The sequence below is a fragment of the Oncorhynchus mykiss genome, chromosome 10, assembly GCF_013265735.2.
Source record: "Oncorhynchus mykiss isolate Arlee chromosome 10, USDA_OmykA_1.1, whole genome shotgun sequence".
NCBI classification, from domain to species: Eukaryota; Metazoa; Chordata; class Actinopteri; order Salmoniformes; family Salmonidae; genus Oncorhynchus; species Oncorhynchus mykiss.
Genome location: NC_048574.1, coordinates 77,604,004 through 77,625,024, shown reverse-complemented (window position 1 = coordinate 77,625,024; position 21,021 = coordinate 77,604,004). Strand labels below are relative to the sequence as shown.

The 21,021-nt window shown below is 41.1% G+C and overlaps 2 protein-coding genes across 2 annotated transcripts in view; both read right to left on the bottom strand.

Annotated features, from left to right (window-relative positions):
* LOC110534594 (fibronectin) overlaps positions 1 to 21,021 on the bottom strand; it is a 272,449-nt gene that overhangs the window by 7,784 nt on the left and 243,644 nt on the right. The window lies entirely within an intron of this gene.
* On the bottom strand, positions 11,612 to 16,967 carry LOC110497185 (fibronectin). Its single transcript, XM_036934062.1, has 3 exons — positions 16,902 to 16,967; positions 12,538 to 12,727; positions 11,612 to 12,265 (listed from the first exon to the last, which is right to left on the bottom strand). Exons 1-3 carry the CDS (start codon positions 16,902 to 16,904, stop codon positions 11,952 to 11,954), a joined length of 507 nt encoding a protein of 168 aa, XP_036789957.1. The 5' UTR covers positions 16,905 to 16,967; the 3' UTR covers positions 11,612 to 11,951.

Here is a 21,021-nt window from a genome sequence, read left to right as displayed (position 1 = left end):
GAGGCTGGTAGCCTCAATATTAACAGAGGGAACTGTATGTAGTGGTAAGGTTGAGGCTGGTAGCCTCAATATTAACAGAGGGTACTGTATGTAGTGGTAAGGTAGACTCAATATTAACAGAGGGTACTGTAGGTAGGGGTAAGGTAGAGACAGGTAGACTCAATATTAACAGAGGGTACTGTAAGTAGGGGTAAGGTAGAGACAGGTAGCCTCAATATTAACAGAGGGTACTGTAGGTAGGGGTAAGGTAGAGACAGGTAGACTCAATATTAACAGAGGGTACTGTAGGTAGGGGTAAGGTAGAGACAGGTAGACTCAATATTAACAGAGGGTACTGTAGGTAGGGGTAAGGTAGAGGCAGGTAGCCTCAATATTAACAGAGGATACTGTAGGTAGGGGTAAGGTAGAGACAGGTAGCCTCAATATTAACAGAGGATACTGTAGGTAGGGGTAAGGTAGAGGCAGGTATCCTCAATATTAACAGAGGATAATGTAGGTAAGTGTAAGGTAGAGACAGGTATCCTCAATATTAACAGAGGATACTGTAGGAAGGGGTAAGGTAGAGACAGGTAGCCTCAATATTAACAGAGGATACTGTAGGTAGGGGTAAGGTAGAGACAGGTAGCCTCAATATTAACAGAGGGTACTGTAGGTAGGGGTAAGGTAGAGGCTGGTAGCCTCAATATTAACAGAGGGTACTGTATGTAGTGGTAAGGTTGAGGCTGGTAGCCTCAATATTAACAGGGGGTACTGTATGTAGGGGTAAGGTAGAGGCTGGTAGCCTCAATATTAACAGAGGGAACTGTATGTAGTGGTAAGGTTGAGGCTGGTAGCCTCAATATTAACAGAGGGTACTGTATGTAGTGGTAAGGTAGACTCAATATTAACAGAGGGTACTGTAGGTAGGGGTAAGGTAGAGACTGATAGCCTCAATATTAACAGAGGATACTGTAGGTAGGGGTAAGGTAGAGGCTGGTAGGCTCAATATTAACAGAGGATACTGTATGTAGTGGTAAGGTAGAGGCAGGTAAACTCAATATTAACGGGCACTGTAGGTAGCGGTAAGGTAGAGGCAGGTAGCCTTGAGGTTACAGTGTTGGGCCAGTAACCAAATGGTTGCTGGTTTAAATACCGGAGCAGACAAGGTGAAAAATCTGTTGTTGTGCCCTTCAACAAGGCACTTCATCCTAATTGCTCCGGGAGCGCTGTACGTTGGAGACATTGTGATCATTGTCACGAAGTCCCACTGGCATTAGAAATGTAATTCCCTCGACCTCATGGCACCTGAGCTCAATTTCGAGTCTCATAGCAAAGGATCTGAATACTTATGTAAATAAGGTATCTGTTTTTTATATATTTGCAACAATTTCTAAACCTGTTTTCACTTCGTCATTATTGGGTATTGTGTGTAGATAGACGAGGAAAAAACATTTGATCAATTTTAGAATAAGTTTGTAACAGAACAAAATGTGGGAAAAGTCAAGGTGTCTGAATATTTTCTGAATGCATTATAAATCCTCTCCACAATAACAAGAGTTTTACACTGTAGTGCTGATAAAGTTAAAGCAATCAGAGGCAAATCAACTCCTTGACATAATGACCCACAGGAACAGAAACAAGCAGGAACATCGCAACACATTCATTACATTAACACCAGGCACAATACTTAAGTATGGTACTTCCTTACTTGTGGTGAAGGTTGTGGACACCAGTTGACTTTGCTTTCCATTTTCCAGCACAGTGCAGACAGTGACAGAGTACTGAGTAGCAGGTTGCAGGTCAGAGAGAGTGATGCTGTGTGAAGATGTGGTAGCGATGTGTGGTTCTGTCCCTGAACAGCGATAGGAGATCTGGTAATGATGTTGGGTTTGGTCCAATCCTGGTGGCTGGTTCCAGCTAACAGCAGCTGATGTGGTGTCCACCGAGTCAACAGTCAGCTGGTCTGGAGCAGGAAGTACTAAGGGGAAATAGATTATTGTCAGGGCTACAGTTTAACTCCAGAAATATACTACAGAAGGGAAAGTAGAATAGTAGAATAGTAGAATAGTAGAATAGTAGCTTAAAGTAGAAAAGGTCAGCTTGCAAATCCTTTTGATATTTATTTTTTTATTTCACCTTTATTTAACCAGGTCGGCCGGTTGAGAACAAGTTCTCATTTACAACTGTGACCTGGCCAAGATAAAGCAGAGATAAAGCAGAGCAGTAAGACAAAAACAACAACAGAGTTACACATGGAATAAACAAACATACAGTCAATAACACAATAGAAACATCTGTATACAGTGTGTACAAATGAAGTAAGGAGGTAAGGCAATAAATAGGCCAATAGTGGCAAAGTAATTACAAATGAGCAATTAACACAGGAGTGATAGATGTGCAGAAGAGGATGTGCACGTAGAAATACAAAAACAGATATTGGATGAGGTAGGTAGTTGGTTGGATGGGCTATTTACAGATGGGCTGTGTACAGCTGCAGCCATCGATAAGCTGCTCTGACAGCTGATGCTTAAAGTCAGTGAGGGAGATATAACTTCAGTCATTTTTGCAATTCGTTCCAGTCATTGGCAGCAGAGAACTGGAAGGCAAGGCAGCAAAAAGAGGTGTTGGCTTTGGGGGTGACCAGTGAAATACACCTGCTGGAGCGTGTGCTACGGGTGGGTGTTGCTATGGTGACCAGTGAAATACACCTGCTGAAGTGTGTGCTACGGGTGGGTGTTGCTATGGTGACCAGTGAAATACACCTGCTGAAGCGTGTGCTACGGGTGGGTGTTGCTATGGTGACCAGTGAAATACACCTGCTGAAGCGTGTGCTACGGGTGGGTGTTGCTATGGTGACCAGTGAAATACACCTGCTGAAGCGTGTGCTACGGGTGGGTGTTGCTATGGTGACCAGTGAAATACACCTGCTGAAGCGTGTGCTACGGGTGGGTGTTGCTATGGTGACCAGTGAAATACACCTGCTGAAGCGTGTGCTAGGGGTGGGTGTTGCTATGGTGACCAGCGAGCTGAGATAAGGTGGAGCTTTACCTAGCAAAGAGTTATAGATGACCTGGAGCCAGTGGGTTTGGCGACGAATATGTTGCGAAGACCAGCCAACGAGAGCATACAGGTCACAGTGGTGGGGAGGTTATGGGGCTTTAGTGACAAAACGGATGGCGCTGTGATAGACTGCATCCAATTTGCTGAGTAGTGTTTTGGAGGCTATTTTGTAAATTACATCGTGGAAGACAAGGATCGGTAGGATCGTCAGTTTTATGAGGGTAATGGGAAGGGAAGAAATAAACTAAAGCATAAGTCACAACAGGTTAGATTTGAAAAAAAAAAATCTGGTATATGCATTTATCAACCTCACTGTGCCACTGCTACATTGTTGTCACCATGGCAACAAAGCAAAAAACACTGCAGTTCTAAATCCTCTCCACAATAGTGTTTAACACTGCACTACTGATAAAGTTATAGTAAGCAAAGGCAGATCAACTCCTTAACATAATGACTCACACTAATGGAAGAAAGCAAGAATTCAGACACTATAAAAAACTTGTATTAATTTCAGCACCAAACTGCATGTTGAGATCTGGGGAATTCACCATCATATATTTCTCATCAGGAAGGATACTGGACCTTAACATCCCATGCTGACACATCCATTATGATTAGTTCATAGTTATTTTGATAACTAGTTAAGGTTCGATAAATAATATGTCTGGTGACAAACTTGACGTATTTGACTTCCTTACTTGTGGTGAAGGTTGTTGACACCAGTTGACTTTGCTTTCCATTTTCCAGCACAGTGCAGACAGTGACAGAGTATTCAGTAGCAGGTTTCAGGTCAGAGAGAGTGATGCTGGGTGAAGACGTGGTGGTGATGTGTGGTTCTGTCCCTGGACAGTGGTAGGAGATCTGGTACTGATGTTGGGTTTGGTCCAATCCTGGTGGCTGACTCCAGCTAACAGCAGCTGATGTGGTGTCCACTGAGTCAACAGTCAGCTGGTCTGGAGCAGGAAGTACTAAGAGAAAATACATTATTGTCAGTGTTATCGTTTAACTCCAGAAATAGACTACAATAGGAAAAGTAGAATAGTAGTTTAAAAAATAGAAAAAGCCAGTTTGCAATTCCTTTTGATATGGGAAGAAATAAGCTAAAGCAGAAGTCACAACAGAAGCTGATTTGTAACAAAAATGAAGTGTTTCTGCTATTCCGGCACCATTTCTTCCGGCGCCGTCCCACGCCTGGACTTCCTGACGCCCCCCCACCCCCCCCCGGACTTCCTGACGGGCCGTCCCACGCCTGGACTTCTTGACGGGCTGTCCCCAGGTGGTGAGGGTAGGTAGCAACACATCTGCCACACTGATCCTCAACACTGGAGCCCCTCAGGGGTGCGTGCTCAGTCCCCTCCTGTACTCCCTGTTCACCCGCGACTGCATGGCCAGGCACGTCACCAACAGCATCATTAAGTTTGCAGATGAAAGATAAAAAATGTCTAATCTATTGTTTACCTAATATTTATTTTTTACTTAAAAATGTCACTGTTGGTTAAGGGCTTGTAAGTAAGCATTTCACTGTTGTATTCGGCGCACGTGACAAATAAACTGATTTGATTTATATTCATTAATTCATATAAATTAAAAAGAATGCTGTGATTATAAATACTCTCCACAATAACAAGTGTTTTACGCTGTACTTTGGATAAAGTTAAAGCAAGCAGATCAACTCCTTGAAATAATGACTCACAGTGGTGTAACGTACTTACATAAAAAATACTTGAAAGTACTAATAAAAATACTTGAAAGTACTAATAAAATTACTTGAAAGTACTACTTAAGTAGTTAAGGTATCTGTACTTTACTATTTATGTTTGACTACTTTTACTTCACTACATCCCTTAAGAAAATAACATACTTTTTTACTCCAGACATTTTCCCTGATACACAAAAGTACTCGTTACATTTCGAATACTTAGAAGGACAGGAAAATATTCTAATTCACACACTTATCTAGTGATCATCACTACTGCCTCTGATCTGGCGGACACCCTAAACTCAAATGATGTCTGAGTGTTGGAGTGTACCCCTGGCTATCTGTAAAAAAATAAAAATGGTTCCATCTGAAATTATTTATACTTTTACTTTTGAGTATCTTTAAAACCAAATACTTTTAGACTTTACTCAAGTAGTATTTTACTGCGTGACTCTATACTCAAGTCATTTTCTATTATCTTTACTTTTACTCAAGTATGACAAATAAATGGTTACTTTTTCAACCTGTCACAACTCCCACCGAAGGTGTCTCCCCTGCCTGTTCGGGCGGTGCTCGGCGGTCGTCGTCACCGGTCTACTAGCCGCCACCGATCCCTTTTTCCTTTTCTGTTAGTTTAGTCTTATTAGTTGCACCTGTTCCTTTCTGTGTTTCTAGATGTTTGTCTATTTAAGCCTGTTAGGCCCGCCTAGGTTTGTGCGTTATTGCTATGCTGTTAGTTTGTGGATGTTCGTTTGTATTTTATTTTTCCGGACAGTTTTGGGTCCTGTGTATGGGCCTGTGTATGGGCCTGTGTATGGGCCTGTGTATGGGCCTGTGTATGGTCCTGTGTATGGGCCTGTGTATGGGCCTGTGTATGGGCCTGTGTATGGTCCTGTGTATGGTCCTGTGTATGGTCCTGTGTATGGTCCTGTGTATGGTCCTGTGTATGGTCCTGTGTATGGTCCTGTGTATGGTTCTGTGTATGGTTCTGTGTATGGTCCTGTGTATGGTCCTGTGTATGGGCCTGTGTATGGGCCTGTGTATGGTCCTGTGTATGGTCCTGTGTATGGTCCTGTGTATGGGCCTGTGTATGGGCCTGTGTATGGTCCTGTGTATGGTCCTGTGTATGGGCCTGTGTATGGGCCTGTGTATGGTCCTGTGTATGGTCCTGTGTATGGTCCTGTGTATGGTTCTGTGTATGGTTCTGTGTATGGTCCTGTGTATGGTCCTGTGTATGGGCCTGTGTATGGTCCTGTGTATGGTCCTGTGTATGGTCCTGTGTATGGGCCTGTGTATGGGCCTGTGTATGGGCCTGTGTATGGGCCTGTGTATGGGCCTGTGTATGGTCCTGTGTATGGTCCTGTGTATGGTCCTGTGTATGGTCCTGTGTATGGTCCTGTGTGTATGGGCCTGTGTATGGTCCTGTGTATGGTCCTGTGTATGGTCCTGTGTATGGTCCTGTGTATGGTCCTGTGTATGGTTCTGTGTATGGTCCTGTGTATGGGCCGGTCAGTTAATGCGCCTTGTGTTTTTGTCGTGACCGTTTTTTCCCGGTAATAATAAATATACATTTATTCGAACCCTCTGCTCTCTGCACCTGACTCCAAACCCACTGTTCTTGAAGGACTCTGACACCACCACTGATGACTCACAGAAATGGAATAAAGCATGAACTCAGATATTATAAACATTCATTGTTTTCAGCACCAAACTGCATTTTGAGGTCTGGGGAATTCACATATAGTCATTTTAATAACCAGAACTAATACTTAAGTAGGGTAGTTACCTGTGGTGAGGGTCGTTAACACCAGTTGACTTTGCTTTCCCTTTTCCAGCACAGTGCAGACAGTGACAGAGTATTCAGTAGCAGGTTGCAGGTCAGAGAGAGTGATGCTGGGTGAAGATGTGGTAGTGATGTGTGGTTTTATCCCTGGACAGCGGTAGGAGATCTGGTAATGATGTCGGGTTTGGTCCAATTCTGCTGGCTGGCTCCAGCTAACAGCAGCTGATGTGATGTCCACTGAATCAACAGTCAGCTGGTCTGGAGCAGGAAGTACTAAGGGAAAATAAATACATTATTGTCAGGGTTACAGTTTAACTCCAGATATACACTGAGTGTACAAAACATTAAGGATACCTGTTCTTTTCATGACAGACTGACCAGTTGAATCCACATTAAAGTTATGATCCCTTATTAATGTCACTTGTTAAATCCACTTCAATCAGTGTAGATGAAGGAGAGGAGACAGGTTAAAAAAGTAGACAGGTTAAAGAAGGAGACAGGTTAAAGAAGGAGACAGGTTAAAGAAGGATTTTGTGTGTGTGCCATTCAGAGGGTGAATGGGCAAGACAGAAATATTTAAGTGCCTTTGAACAGGGTATGTATGGTATGTGCCAAGAGCATAAGTTTGGGTCAAGAACTGCAACGCTGCTGGGTTTTTCACGCTCAACAGTTTCCCGTGTGTATCAAGAATGTTCCACCACCTAAAGGACATCACGGCAACTTGACAACTGTGGAAAGAATTGGAGTCAACATGGGCCAGAATCCCTGTAGAACGCTTTCAACACCTAGTAGAGTCCATGCCCTGATGGATTGAGGCTGTTCTGGGGGCAAAATGTGTCGTACACTCAAATGTAATTAAATGTTTAACAGATGTCCCACTTAACATTTCTCATAAGTTAAATAATCTGAAAAATGTAAAAGTTGTAAAAAAAGAAAGTCCCCCAGCTTTCAATAAAGAGATAAATAACTTCCTCTCAGATAATGTCTGAACTATGCCTCTTTCAGCCTCCACAAAAGGCCAACATCTCTTGATTAGGCTGCTAGGTGTTGCACTAAGGATTGCCATAATGTTTTAAGAAAATGTTTTACCTAGAGCTGTGGAGGTCATGACATTTAGTCAGCTGTTTATTGTCATGCAATAGACAGCCGGTCTCATGGCAATTGACCGTGAATTCATGAATTATTTACAATGTTTAATGTTTGATTCGATACATTAAATAATTAATGAATAATTTGCCAGTAAGAAACTGCTAGCCATGGGCTGTTAACAGCTGACCACTGCTAACTGGCAAGCACAAAAACAGTGAAGTTCGGGAGTACAGACCCCAAGAAATCAGCTGCCGAAAATGCACAGTCAAAGAAGAGAATATTCTGTCAAGGAAGTTATTTTTTTATTTGAAATAAAGGCATACTAAGACAAAATACATGTGACGGGTAAATGATAACACATTAGTATATTTATTAAAATGCTGGAAGTGAATGCTGGAATTAAACAATTAACTATGCAAATGAGCAAAAGGTGTGTACATTAAGGAAATAGACGGCTGGCTCAAATAGAAACCTGTCTCTAATAAGCGCCTGTTGTTTCCAGTGATTTATGCAAATAAACCCCTGGGATATTAATTTCACTTTTATGGTAAACACGTTTAACATCTCCAGGCCTCAACACCTACAAGCCGCTGATACGTGCCATTGGAGCATCATCAAGTGTAATAAATAATTTAATGTACACAATCACAAATCAATGATGTATTTTAGGCAGGACTAAATAAACATAATATGAAGAAAATGTATTTCAGAAGAACAGAAGAGTTCTACTGTATATTATCTGGCTATGCACCATGCCATATTTTTTTTATTTGTTTATTTTACCTTTATTTAACTAGGCAAGTCAGTTAAGAACACATTCTTATTTTCAATGACGGCCTGGGAACAGTGGGTTAACTGCCTGTTCAGGGGCAGAACGACAGATTTGTACCTTGTCAGCTCGGGGGTTTGAACTCGCAACCTTCTGGTTACTAGTCCAACGCTCTAACCACTAGGCTACCCTGTCGCCCCATAGCATGTAGACTTGTTCATTTTAGCAGACAAGATACGCTTAAGTCCCGTGCGATTCTTTGATATAATTTTATCGTAAGAAGAATACATAATCATTATTTTAATTCAGTTTTACTTTTGGGGGGCTGGGGCTCATATAGGCCTATATGTAAAATCTTATGCTCATGTGTGTTTTGAATGAATTATCACCTTAGAGAGGGCTGTTCATTTCGTTGTGTTGCGCTTTGAAACTACATCCACAATTACCATGTTTTCCATTCAGTTTCAACCTGTTATTGAACTTATTTCTTCAAATTGCTCATCACAGTGAGGTGAGTTTTAAAAGCACATACTGTTTAAGTGTTTGATGTGATTTTCGATTGCATTGACGTCAGAGAGGTTACAGGGACAATAGAACCCTGAGTACCAAGCCATTAGGACCTGCTGGTAGTTTGCAAGTTGGGTACTACCAAAGCATGTCCAGAGTGCAAAAAAGAGATGACCATAACTCAGTAGTCATGTGGAATATTACTGAGGTCATGACCCATGACTGCCGGTAATATGTGACTGACCGGCTCGATTCGGTCTTATGCAGCAAAATAAATTGTGTTTTTTCACATTGGATAAAAGTAGAGACTCAGAGCTACAAAGTTGTATAACTTACACTACATAAACTTGTAACCTCACTTTTGAGAAAATGGTCTTTGAATACTCTTTGTCTACTCCCATTCAGCATCGTTCACCCCCTGTTAAGCTTTAGCCTCACCCATCTCTTTAGGGATTCACATGTGAGGCCATGTGCTAACCATTTCAAGACTAAAAGCTGGTTTATACTACAGTGTGTTCATACATTTTATCTAGAGTGCCAGAGTGTGCTCTGGGTGTTCGTAAACTCAGAGCGTTGCCAGAATGTCGGTTTGTAAATTCAGAGCGCACAATGGAAGCTATGGCCCTAAAGTAGGATTGATCCGAGCGTTCTGACCTAACAGCAGCAGTCAAGCACCCAAGCTAACTGGCTAACGTTGGCTAGTTTAGGAGCTACATCCAGATATTAATGAGAGAACACCTCACTGTGACCATTTCACTCGCCCTAGCAGAGCTGGTTAGGTTGTTTTTATGTTATCCAGAACATTGGTGACTGTAACTGTGCTGCTGGTAACAATTTAATTATGTTTAAATAACCAACGTTTACTGACACATTCAACAAGTGTAGAGCGTTCGTAAATTGGTCAGTTATTCTGCCCTCTGGCACACAGACGAGAGTGCTCTGAAATCGGAGTAGACAGCTAGAGGGAATTTGCCAGCTACATCTATCAACAGTTGTCGCAGTGACATGACCATTCTATTTAAATGGTAACTTGCATAGTGGAGTCTTTCGTATCGAAGACTTGTAGCTAGCTAAAGAATGAACCATAACCCCAACGCGTGACGTTACTACCCTGCATGAATCTGCAGATAGCTAACCAACCAGGTTCATAACTAGCTATAACCAGCAAAGGCTCTGATATACGAATATTATAACTACACACAGATCATACGTAACGTTAGCTAGCTAAAAGTACACTAACTCGAAATGAAAACGACTGACAAAATTAGAAACGTGTACTATATGAGAATATAGCTGTATACTTGGATGGACACTTCTAACTCTTGGTATAGATTTAACAATTTCATGGTCCCTGCAACATCACTTTACTTTTCCACCGGTAACGTTCTAGTCATTTTATTAAATGTTTATAACCTTCCAGATGGAAAAGTAGAATAAATCCAGGGCTTTTGATATGGGAAGAAATAAGCTAGAAACAGAACAGAAGCAACAAAATGTATATTTGTAATGTAACAATTGTTGTAGTTGGTTTATTTTTTATTTGTTTAACTAGGCAACTTAGTTAAAAACATTCTTATTTATAATGGCGGCCTACTAAAAAGAAAACGCCTCCTGCGGGGGCTGGGATAAAAATATATTTATATAACACAACACACACACAAGAGACAACACTACATAAAGAGAGACAACACTACATAAAGAGAGACAACACTACATAAAGAGAGACAACACTACATAAAGAGAGACAACACTACATAAAGAGAGAGACCTAAGACAACATAGCAAAGCAGCAACACATGGCAACACAGAATGGTAACAATACAACATGGTACAAACATTATTGGGCACAGACAACAGCACAAAGGGCAAGGTAGAGACAATACATCCCAGAAATCAGCCACAACTGTGAGTAAGAGTGTCCATGACTGAGTCTTTGATTGAAGATACCAGTTTGAGTGTTTGTTGCAGCTCATTCCAGTCGCTAGCTGCAGCGAACTGAAAATAGGAGTGACCCAGGGATGTGTGTGCTTTGGAGACATTTAACAGAATGTGACTGGCAGAACAGGTGTTGTATGTGGAAGATGAGGGCTGCAGTAGATATCTCAGCTAGGGAGGGGGGGGGAAGTGAGGTCTAAGAGGGTTTTATAAATAAGCATTGAGACAGGTATACAGAGATGATATAGAGTATAGAGTGCAGTGATGTGTCCTGTAAGGAGGATTGGTGGCAAATCTGATGGCCGAATGGTAGAGCATATCTAGTCGCTCGAGACCACCCTTGCCTGCCGATCTATAAATTATGTCTCCGTAATCTAGCATGGGTAGGATGGTCATCTGAATCAGGGTTAGTTTGGCAGCTGGGGTGAAAGAGGAGCGATTACGACAGAGGAAACTAAGTCTAGATTTAACCAAGTCTAGATTTAACTTTAGCCTGCAGCTTTGATATGTGCTGAGAGAAGGACAGTATACCGGCTAGCCATACTCCTAAGGACTTGTATGAGGTGACTACTACCTCTGAGGGTTTAGAGCTTGACACCTGTGGGGAGAGGGGCATTCTTCTTATCAAACCACATTTGTTTTGGAGATGTTCAGAACAAGGTTAAGGGTAGAGAAAGCTGTTCTGACTTTATACACTGCACTCTTTGAGAGAGGTAGTTAGCAAACCAGCCCAAAGACCCCTCAGAGACACCAATACTCCTTAGCTGGCCCACAAGAATGGAATGGTCTACCGTATCAAAAGCTTTGGCCAAGTCAAAAAAGATGGCTGCACAACATTGCTTAGAATCAAGGGCGTGATGGTGACATCATTAAGGTTGCAGTGACACATCTATAACCTGAGCGGAAAGCAGATTGCATACCAGAGGATACCACAGACATCAAGAAAGTCAGTCAGCTGATTATTGACAAGTTTTTCCAACACTTCTGATAAACAGCACAAAATGGAAATAGGCCTATAACAGTTAGGATCAGCTTGATCTCCTTTAAATAAAGGACAAACCGTGGCTGCCTTCCAAGCAATGGGAACCTCCCCAGAGAGGAGAGACTGGATAAAAGGTTGGAGAGAGGCTTTAGTGGTAAAGAGATGATGAGCTGTAATTGGGGGAAGATCTCTTACTAGTGCAGACTGTTGTAGAGACAGGTTCACTCTGTTCCCCATTGCTCAGCACAGTTGACACACTAACAGTGTACTCGGTGCCAGGCTGCAGGTTTGAGAAGGTTTTGTGGCAGTCGTCAGTAACGGCTGTGAGGGGGTCTGTTCCTGGGATGCAGTAGGATATGAAGAAGCGCTGTGGGACTTTCTCCATACCTTCAGCCTTGGACCAGTGGAGAGTGAAGGAGGTCTCTTCCAAATGGTCTATCTTTAAATCTCTGGGTGGGACCACTGGAACAAAAACCAAGATTAGTTTAGAATAGAGGTTGTGCTGTTTTTGAGTCCAAACATGTCTCTAGTAATGAATGACTGATGTAGTCTGCATAAAAACACAAGTTAGCCTACTGTACCTGTGGATAGGGATGCTGAGACCTACTGTACCTGTGGATAGGGATGCTGAGGCCTACTGTACCTGTGGATAGGGATGCTGAGGCCTACTAACTGTGGATAGGGATGCTGAGGCCTAATGTACCTGTGGATAGGGATGCTGAGGCCTACTGTACCTGTGGATAGGGATGCTGAGATCCATCTGCTTTGGCTTCCATCTTCTCCCTCTGTAGCCATGTTGAACTGGTACTTTTCATCAGGTTTGAGACTGCTTATTTTAAGATGATGCCCACCTTTCACTCTTGATGATCTTGTTTCACCGTCACACCCCCAGGTCACTCTGAATGTCTGTGGTCCTGTCAGGCACTGAGGACAACTACAGCTCAGAGACACAAATACTTCTGTCAAATACTAGTGTCAGCAGCAGGACATGGATTCACCAGGAGGGGGCAGCACTGGTGAAGGAATAATGAGAGAGAGAGAAACAGACTTCATTGACAGTAAAATTACAAAAACAAGTGTATTATTCATCCCAGCAGTTAACACATGTTAAAAACAACTACATCCACTGAAGATAAGTGTTCAAAATACAAAATATTCCCCTTAAAGAGACATATTTTTGTTTTTAAGGACACCGGACCTCATATTTAAAGACTTTTGGAATCCACATTTAAACTAACAAGAAGTTATATTTTCTGGGGGCAGAAAACACACCGCGTTGTAGAAATGACCCAGGCTTAGGTTGGACACCAATCTGCCTGAACCTGGTAATGGCTAGACGGGATACAGTTGATGTCTGATTGACGTCAGACGTTGATTTCTTTTTGCATTTAAGTTAACCCTAACCCTTTTCCTAACCTTAATAACCCAATTATCCTAACCTACTATGTTAATTGTCCTAACTTGCTGCATAATTTCTCCTAATCAACCTGCTACGAAAAGTAAATCCTGAGCTGCGTTTGAATATCCCATACAGGCTATTCCCAAACTGGGATACGGGCAATGCTGTCGGGGTTATGCCAAATAAAAATGTGTTTTACATTTTCAAACTGTCCATTTAGATTCTCCAATAGGGCTGTACATTAGGGTGGTGTTTTTCCCTCGCCTGAATAGCTTCGGTTCACTGCCAAAAATAAAATTAAACCATCTAGTGTTCAGCGAAATAACACAATGTCAAATAAATGTAGCCTAGTGAAATAATGAACATTCAATTACATTAACCGTTACTCTCTCGCTGGAATTCCATTAACCGTTACTCTCTCACGGGAATTACATTAACCGTTACTCTCTCACGGGAATTCCATTAACCGTTACTCTCTCACGGGAATTACATTAACCGTTACTCTCTCACGGGAATTACATTAACCGTTACTCTCTCGCTGGAATTCCATTAACCGTTACTCTCTCACGGGAATTACATTAACCGTTACTCTCTCGCTGGAATTCCATTAACCGTTACTCTCTCACGGGAATTACATTAACCGTTACTCTCTCACGGGAATTACATTAACCGTTACTCTCTCACGGGAATTACATTAACCGTTACTCTCTCGCTGGAATTCCATTAACCGTTACTCTCTCACGGGAATTACATTAACCGTTACTCTCTCACGGGAATTCCATTAACCGTTACTCTCTCACGGGAATTACATTAACCGTTACTCTCTCACGGGAATTACATTAACCGTTACTCTCTCACGGGAATTACATTAACCGTTACTCTCTCACGGGAATTACATTAACCGTTACTCTCTCACGGGAATTACATTAACCGTTACTCTCTCACGGGAATTACATTAACCGTTACTCTCTCACGGGAATTCCATTAACCGTTACTCTCTCACAGGAATTCCATTAACCGTTACTCTCTCACAGGAATTCCATTAACCGTTACTCTCTCACGGGAATTCCATTAACCGTTACTCTCTCACAGGAATTCCATTAACCGTTACTCTCTCACGGGAATTCCATTAACCGTTACTCTCTCACGGGAATTACAAGCAGCAAGCAGTTGCTCCCGACGCCACTTGTGTACACTGCAGCATCCACCTAGAGGCTCTTGCTGCCAAGGGAATGATTGACAGCTTGAAAGACATTTTGGACATTACAGTGAAAATGGTCAACTTTGTTAAAGCAAGGCCCCTGAACTCTCGTGTATTTTCTGCACTATGCAATGATATGGGCAGCGACCATGTAACGCTTTTACAACATACAGAAGTGCGCTGGTTATCAAGGGGCAATTTTTTTAAATTGAGAGACGAGCTTAAAGTTCTTTAATGACCATCATTTTCACTTGTCTGACCGCTTGCATGATGACGAGTTTCTCACACGACTGGCCTATCTGGGTGATGTATTTTTTGTACAATTTGATGAACAAATAAGGTTTTATATGTAAGATGGTTAAATAAAGAGCAAAATTATTTCTTATTATTTGTTCCCTGGTCCTGTAAGAGCTCTTTGTCACTTCCCACAAGCCAGGTTGTGACAAAAACTCACACTCATTCTTATGTTTAATAAATGTATCATATAGAGTGTGTGTGGCAGGCTTACAATGATGGCAAAAACAAAATTTGAGAGTGCACTGACCCTGGTGCTAGAGGGGGTAGAGCTGGAGGTTGAATGTTTGAAGGGGTACAGGACTATAAAAAGTTTGGGAACCAGTGCCGCATACTAACATACTGTATAATACTTACTTAGGGTGTGTTCGTAAATTTAATCTGGAGTGCCAAATTTCAGTCCGGGCGTTAGTAAATTCAGAGCGTTTCGCTCCCGGAGAGTTCAGAGCGCACACTGGACGCTCTGGCCAGGGTGTAGTAGGGTTGATCAAAGCGTTCTGGCCTCACAACCGCAGTCAAGCTCCCAAGCTAACTGACTAACGTTGGCTAGCTTGCTACAGTAGCTACTCCCAGACATAAATGAGAGAACACCTCACTCTGGCCATTTTATTCACTCTAGCTGAGCTGGTTAGGCTGTTTTCATGTTATCCAACTCATTGGTGACTGTAGCTGTGCTGCTGACAACAACTTAATAACGCCTTTTCGCCTAAGATTACTTACACCGGTCATATTCAAGGGGTGTTCAGCCTTCGTAAATTCATCAGTTATTCTGCGCTCAGGCACACTCAGAGGAGAGTGCTCTGAAATCAGAGTAGATAGCCAGAGCGAATTTACAAACACACCCGAATTAACAATGTCTATTGAGAATGTGCAAAGACTATAGCACTTAATTTAACATGATGTGAGTAATCAAGCCAATGAATGTTGGGTAGTTAGATAGCATATAGGGGTGGGTATAGTTTGTGGAATGTTCCAACAGGAATCTGTTCCAAAAACTTAGCAAATAACAAGGTTGCCAACAAACAACGCATATAAAGTTGTATAGCGGCAAAATAAAATACCGGGTGGGGACTGGGCTATTTCATTAAGTTTTTCACTCACCATGTTTATTCTGAAAAAAGTATTTCCTCACTCTGGTAGCCTGTGGACAAACATAAAGAATAAGCTACGTGGTGAGTTGATGCCTATTCGCCAGCTAATTAGCTACGTGAATTGACCATGCTACTTTGAACATGTTGTTTGTTGACAACCGTGTACTTAAAGTCTTTGGAACAGATTCCTGTTGGAACGTTCCACAAATTATACCAACCCGCATATAGTCAATTTACTGTCAAATTGAACGTATTTGAGGGGGCTCCCGAGTGACGCAGCGGTCTAAGTCACTGCATCTCAGTGCTAGAGGCATCACTACAGACCCTGGTTTGATTCCAGGCTGTATCACAACCGGCCGTGATTGGGAGTCCCATAGGGCAGCGCACAATTGGCCCAGCGTCGTCCGGGTTTGGGTTTGGACGGGGTAGGCCGTTATTGTAAATAAGAATTTGTTCTTAACTAACTTGTCTAGTTAAATAACCGCTAAATAAAAAATATATACATTTGTAGCCAACTTCGGTAGCTACTAACGTACTGCTGTAATGATATGCTATGTGGTTCGTAAGGATAGTGCAGCTAACAAAATGTCATTTTGTAACTTATTTCAAAAGTCTCTACATTGTTCAACAGTTTCTTAACATTTGTCATAATTATTAAAAACAATGAATTTGTATCCTTAGTCGCCTGACTTCGGCTACATATTTTTCCGCAATTTTCTTCAAATCTGATGGGTATTCGGACACTACAAATGTAATAGAACTCAATAAGGCCTATAGAGCACTCAATGACATGACCGCCTATCAAAGTTAGCAAGAAATACACTAACACTATCGCTTATTGTTTCTTTCAACATAAGCATGTATTATTTTAGGATAAATATAATATATCGGCTTAACAAAACACATCTCAGCGTGTAAAAGAGAAAACCTTTTGTAGACTTTGTGGCCACACCGCCATAGTGGGCCTAGTTGGGTGTTTATGTTTTTACCTGACGTTTATTAGAAAGAAGTTGAAAATCGGGCTATTATCTTCACGTTTCGTTGGGATAAATAAAAATGGACTCCTAAAGAATGTTACACCTGACTTATAAAATATAAATATTATTAACCTACCATTTCTCCCGCTGTCGAGAAGCCTCAGCCTACATAAAATAGTTGTCAAATGTACCTTCTTCTTTGTCATAATGGCATTTGCAACAATTATATGTGCATTCCGCCACCTACTGTACAGGTGGATAATAATAATATTTTTTAACAGGTATCCATCCCTACACTGGCTCAGAAGGATCATGTGATTGCGGGACATTTCCAGGCGACAGTAGTCCTTACATTGCAAGGAGGCCCAAAAACGTATCGGCTGCGGGTATAATGATGTCCAGCTTCTTGGACACTTGTGCAGTACATTTAATAACAGTGGCTATACATTCTACAAAATCCACCTTTTTCACAATACTTTATCCAGATCACTTGATTGAAGTATAACATTTGCAACTGGTGTGGTGCATCTTCTTCAGAACTGTGGCCTCTTGCCCCTTCAATGTTCTTCACCACCACCACCACAAAAGAGATTTGCTTGACACCTCAACTCTTTCACCCTTAACATTGTTATCCAAAAAAGCGTATTCCAACAAAGAACGATTCATCAGACTCATTTTAAACAACAATCTTAGCACTTTTTGTTCCATTCTTGGACTTCACTGTTGTCCACTCAACGGTCTCGTTAACTGTAACCGACGCGCTTTCAGCTTCAAACGACTCTTTAAAAAACAGTTCTACGTTTTCTAAGAGCCAGAGTATGTAGTTCTGATAATTGTCATTTTTCTGGTGTCAAATATTGATAGTGTCAAATTAATTAAAAACATCTGGAAATAACAACACATCTGATAAATCTTGGCAAACGCCGCAAACTTTATTTAAAATATTTATTCTACATTCAAATGGTTCACCAAGTTGAAATGTCTTCAACTCGTGGTTAAATGCTGTTAACATACCAACAAACATAGACCAGAAAATGTACAGTATTCCTATTCTCTTTTTTGTCATCCCTGCGACAGTTGTAATCACTCCTTTGTTCCTCCAGGTGGAAGCAAAGGTCTCTGTGGAGCTGATGGTCCTAAAACGTTGTCAGAAAGCAGACATGACGAGAGTGAAGAAGCTCAGGGATGAGTTCAGAGGTACAGAGACCCAATGTGAATTATATTCAATGCGTTTATGATATGAAGAGATTGGTTTTGTGTGTATCTGAAGAGCACAAAGATTAAATGCCAGAACGTATTTTCTCTCAACCTGCTCTTTCTACACCTCTCTCTCTCGCCTCTCTCGCTCTCTCGCGCCTCTTCGCTCTCTCGCCTCTCTCGCTCTCCTTTTGCTTTCCATTTCCTCTCTATGTGTTCATACTTATTGTAGTTTATTTGGGAGAAATCACCACAATTAGAAATATTGTTCATTCAATGAGTTGTATTTATTTTTTATGTGTTAATTAATTTTTCTATAAACAATTATTTTAAAAAGTATTTAATGATGAAGTGTTACATCTTTATTCATTTAACTGAGATATGTTGCATCCATTTTTATACAATGAAAGAATGCAGAGATTTTTCAAAAATAATCAGAAGTCATTCTTTACATTGTGCATCTTTAACAAAGATGCAATACACTTTTCTCTCCTGTACTGCAAAGTTGTGTCATTATGTTTATATGAATGAGTCCGATCAGCAATAATCAGTATGTGATAACAGTGCTATAATCCCAAACACAGTAGTTCACATTTAGTTGTATTACAGCCTGAATTCAAAATGAATTATGTTTTACAAATCTACACACAATATCCTATAATGACGAAGTGAAAACATGTTTTTAGAAATGTTTGCCAACTTATTGAAAATGAAATACAGAAATATCTCATTTACATACGTTTTCAGCCCCCCTGAGTGTTAAAATCACCTTTGGCAGCAATTACATCTGTGAGTATTACTGAGTAAGTCTCTAAGATCTTTGCACACCTGGATTGTACAATAGTTGCACATTATTATTTTTTTAATTCTTCAAGCTCTGTTAAGTTGGTTGTTGATCATTGCTGGACAGCCATTTTCAAGTCTTCCCATATATTTAAGTCAAAAATGTAACTAGGCCACCCGGGAACATTTAATGTCATCTTGGTAACAATTACAGTGTATATTTGACCTTGTGTTTTAGGTTATTGCTGAAAGGTGAATTTGTCTACTGATGTCTGTAGGATAGCAGACTCAACCAGGTTTTCATCTAGGATTTCACCTGTGCTTAAAGCTGCATTCCATTTACTTTTATCCTTATTCTTTTACAATGACAAGGATACCCATAACATGATGCAGCCACCACCAGGCTTGACAATATGAAGAGGGATATACAGTTATGTGTTGTAATGGATTTGCCACAAACATAATGCTTTGTACTTGTACTTTCTATTTCATTTCTTTGCCACATTTTTTGCAGTTTTACTTAAGTGCCTTATTGCAAACAGGATGCATGTTTCGGAATATTTTGTATTCTGTACAGGCTTCCTTCTTTTCAGTCTGTCATTTAGGTTAGTATTGTGGAGTAACTACAACGTTGTTGATCCATCCTCAGTTTTCTCCTATCACAGCAATTCAACTCTGTAATGGTTTTAAATTCACATTTGGCATCATGGTAAAATCACTGAATGGTTTCCTTCCTCTCTGGCAACTGAGTTAGGAAATTACGCCTGTATTATAGTGACTGGGTGTATTGATACACTATCCAAAGTATCCTTAATAACTTCACCCGACCTCAACCCAGTTGAGATGGTTTGGGATGAGTTGGACCGCAAGGTGAAGGAAAAGTAGCCAACACAAGTGCTCAGCATATATTGGAACTCCTTCAAGACTCTTGGAAAAGCATTCCTTGAGATACAGTGCCCTTTTTAATTATTGGGACAGTGAATCATTTTTTATTCTTTTGACTCTTTATTCTAAAAGTTTGCATTTGAAATCAAACAATGTCACCATTAATTTGAGGGTATTTTCATCCATTTAGGAATGACAGCACTTTTTGTACATAGTCCCCCATTTTCTAGCTAGAACACCTAGGGCTCTATTTTAACAAACCTTACGCGATGGGAAACCTAAGCTCAGGTGGTAGCGCTACACTGTAGGTTCAGGGGTCAGAAATACTTTGGCTATTTTCACTATTTCTAATCAAACAAAATGACATGGGGTAAAAAAACATAACCATATAGCATTTTTCAGGGAGATTTTCTGAATAACAAGGCCCTCAAAAGAAAGGCCTTATATACTGGATGTAGTATATTGTCATAAATAATACAAACTGTACGGCTAATAAGGATTGTGAGTGCTTTTATCGGTGACTTTCAACGTGGCCATGTGCAATGCCAAGCATCGGGTGGAGTGGTGTACAGCTTTCTGACATTGGACTCTGGTGCAGTGGAAACGCGTTCTCTGGAGTGATGAATCACGCTTCACCTTCTGGCATTCTGATGGACAAATCTGAGTTTGGGGGATGACAGGAGAACGCTACCTGCCTCAATGCATAGTGCCAACTGTAAAGTTTGGTGGAGGAGGAACAATTTTCTTTGCTGTTTGAGCATGACAATGCCCCCGGGCACAAAGCGAGGTCAATGCAGAAATTGGTTGTTGAAATCTGTGTGGAAGAAATTGACTGGCCTGCACAGAGCCCTGACCTCAACCCCATCAAACACCTTTGGAATGAATTGGAACGCCAACTGCAAGCCAGGCCTAATCGCCCAACATCAGTGACCGACATCACAAATGATCCTGTGGCTGAATGGAAGCAAGTCCCTGCTGCAATGTTCCAACATCTAGTGGAAAGCTTGGTAGCTTAGTAGCTTGGTAGCTTGGTAGCTTGGTAGCAAGTCCTCAAAGTATGAGTGAATTCACTGTCCTTTTAACCAAATTCAAGAGGAAATGCAACCCCAACCTGAATGAACATTTCTTAGCACATTGCTAGTAAAAAATAAAAGACCGGAACACACACCCAGATACTAATCTAATGAATTTGAATGTTCTGACCAGACAACATGGATGTTCCTGATAACCAGTCAACCCAACATACAATTTCAACCCAGTCATTTTAAAAATACATCAACCAGAAAATATAATGCAAATAATATCCATATGTGCAGCTCTTTAAAAACTCTTGGAAAAAAACAAACACAACAATTTAATTCACACAGTAATATACATTTAGTCAATTAAAG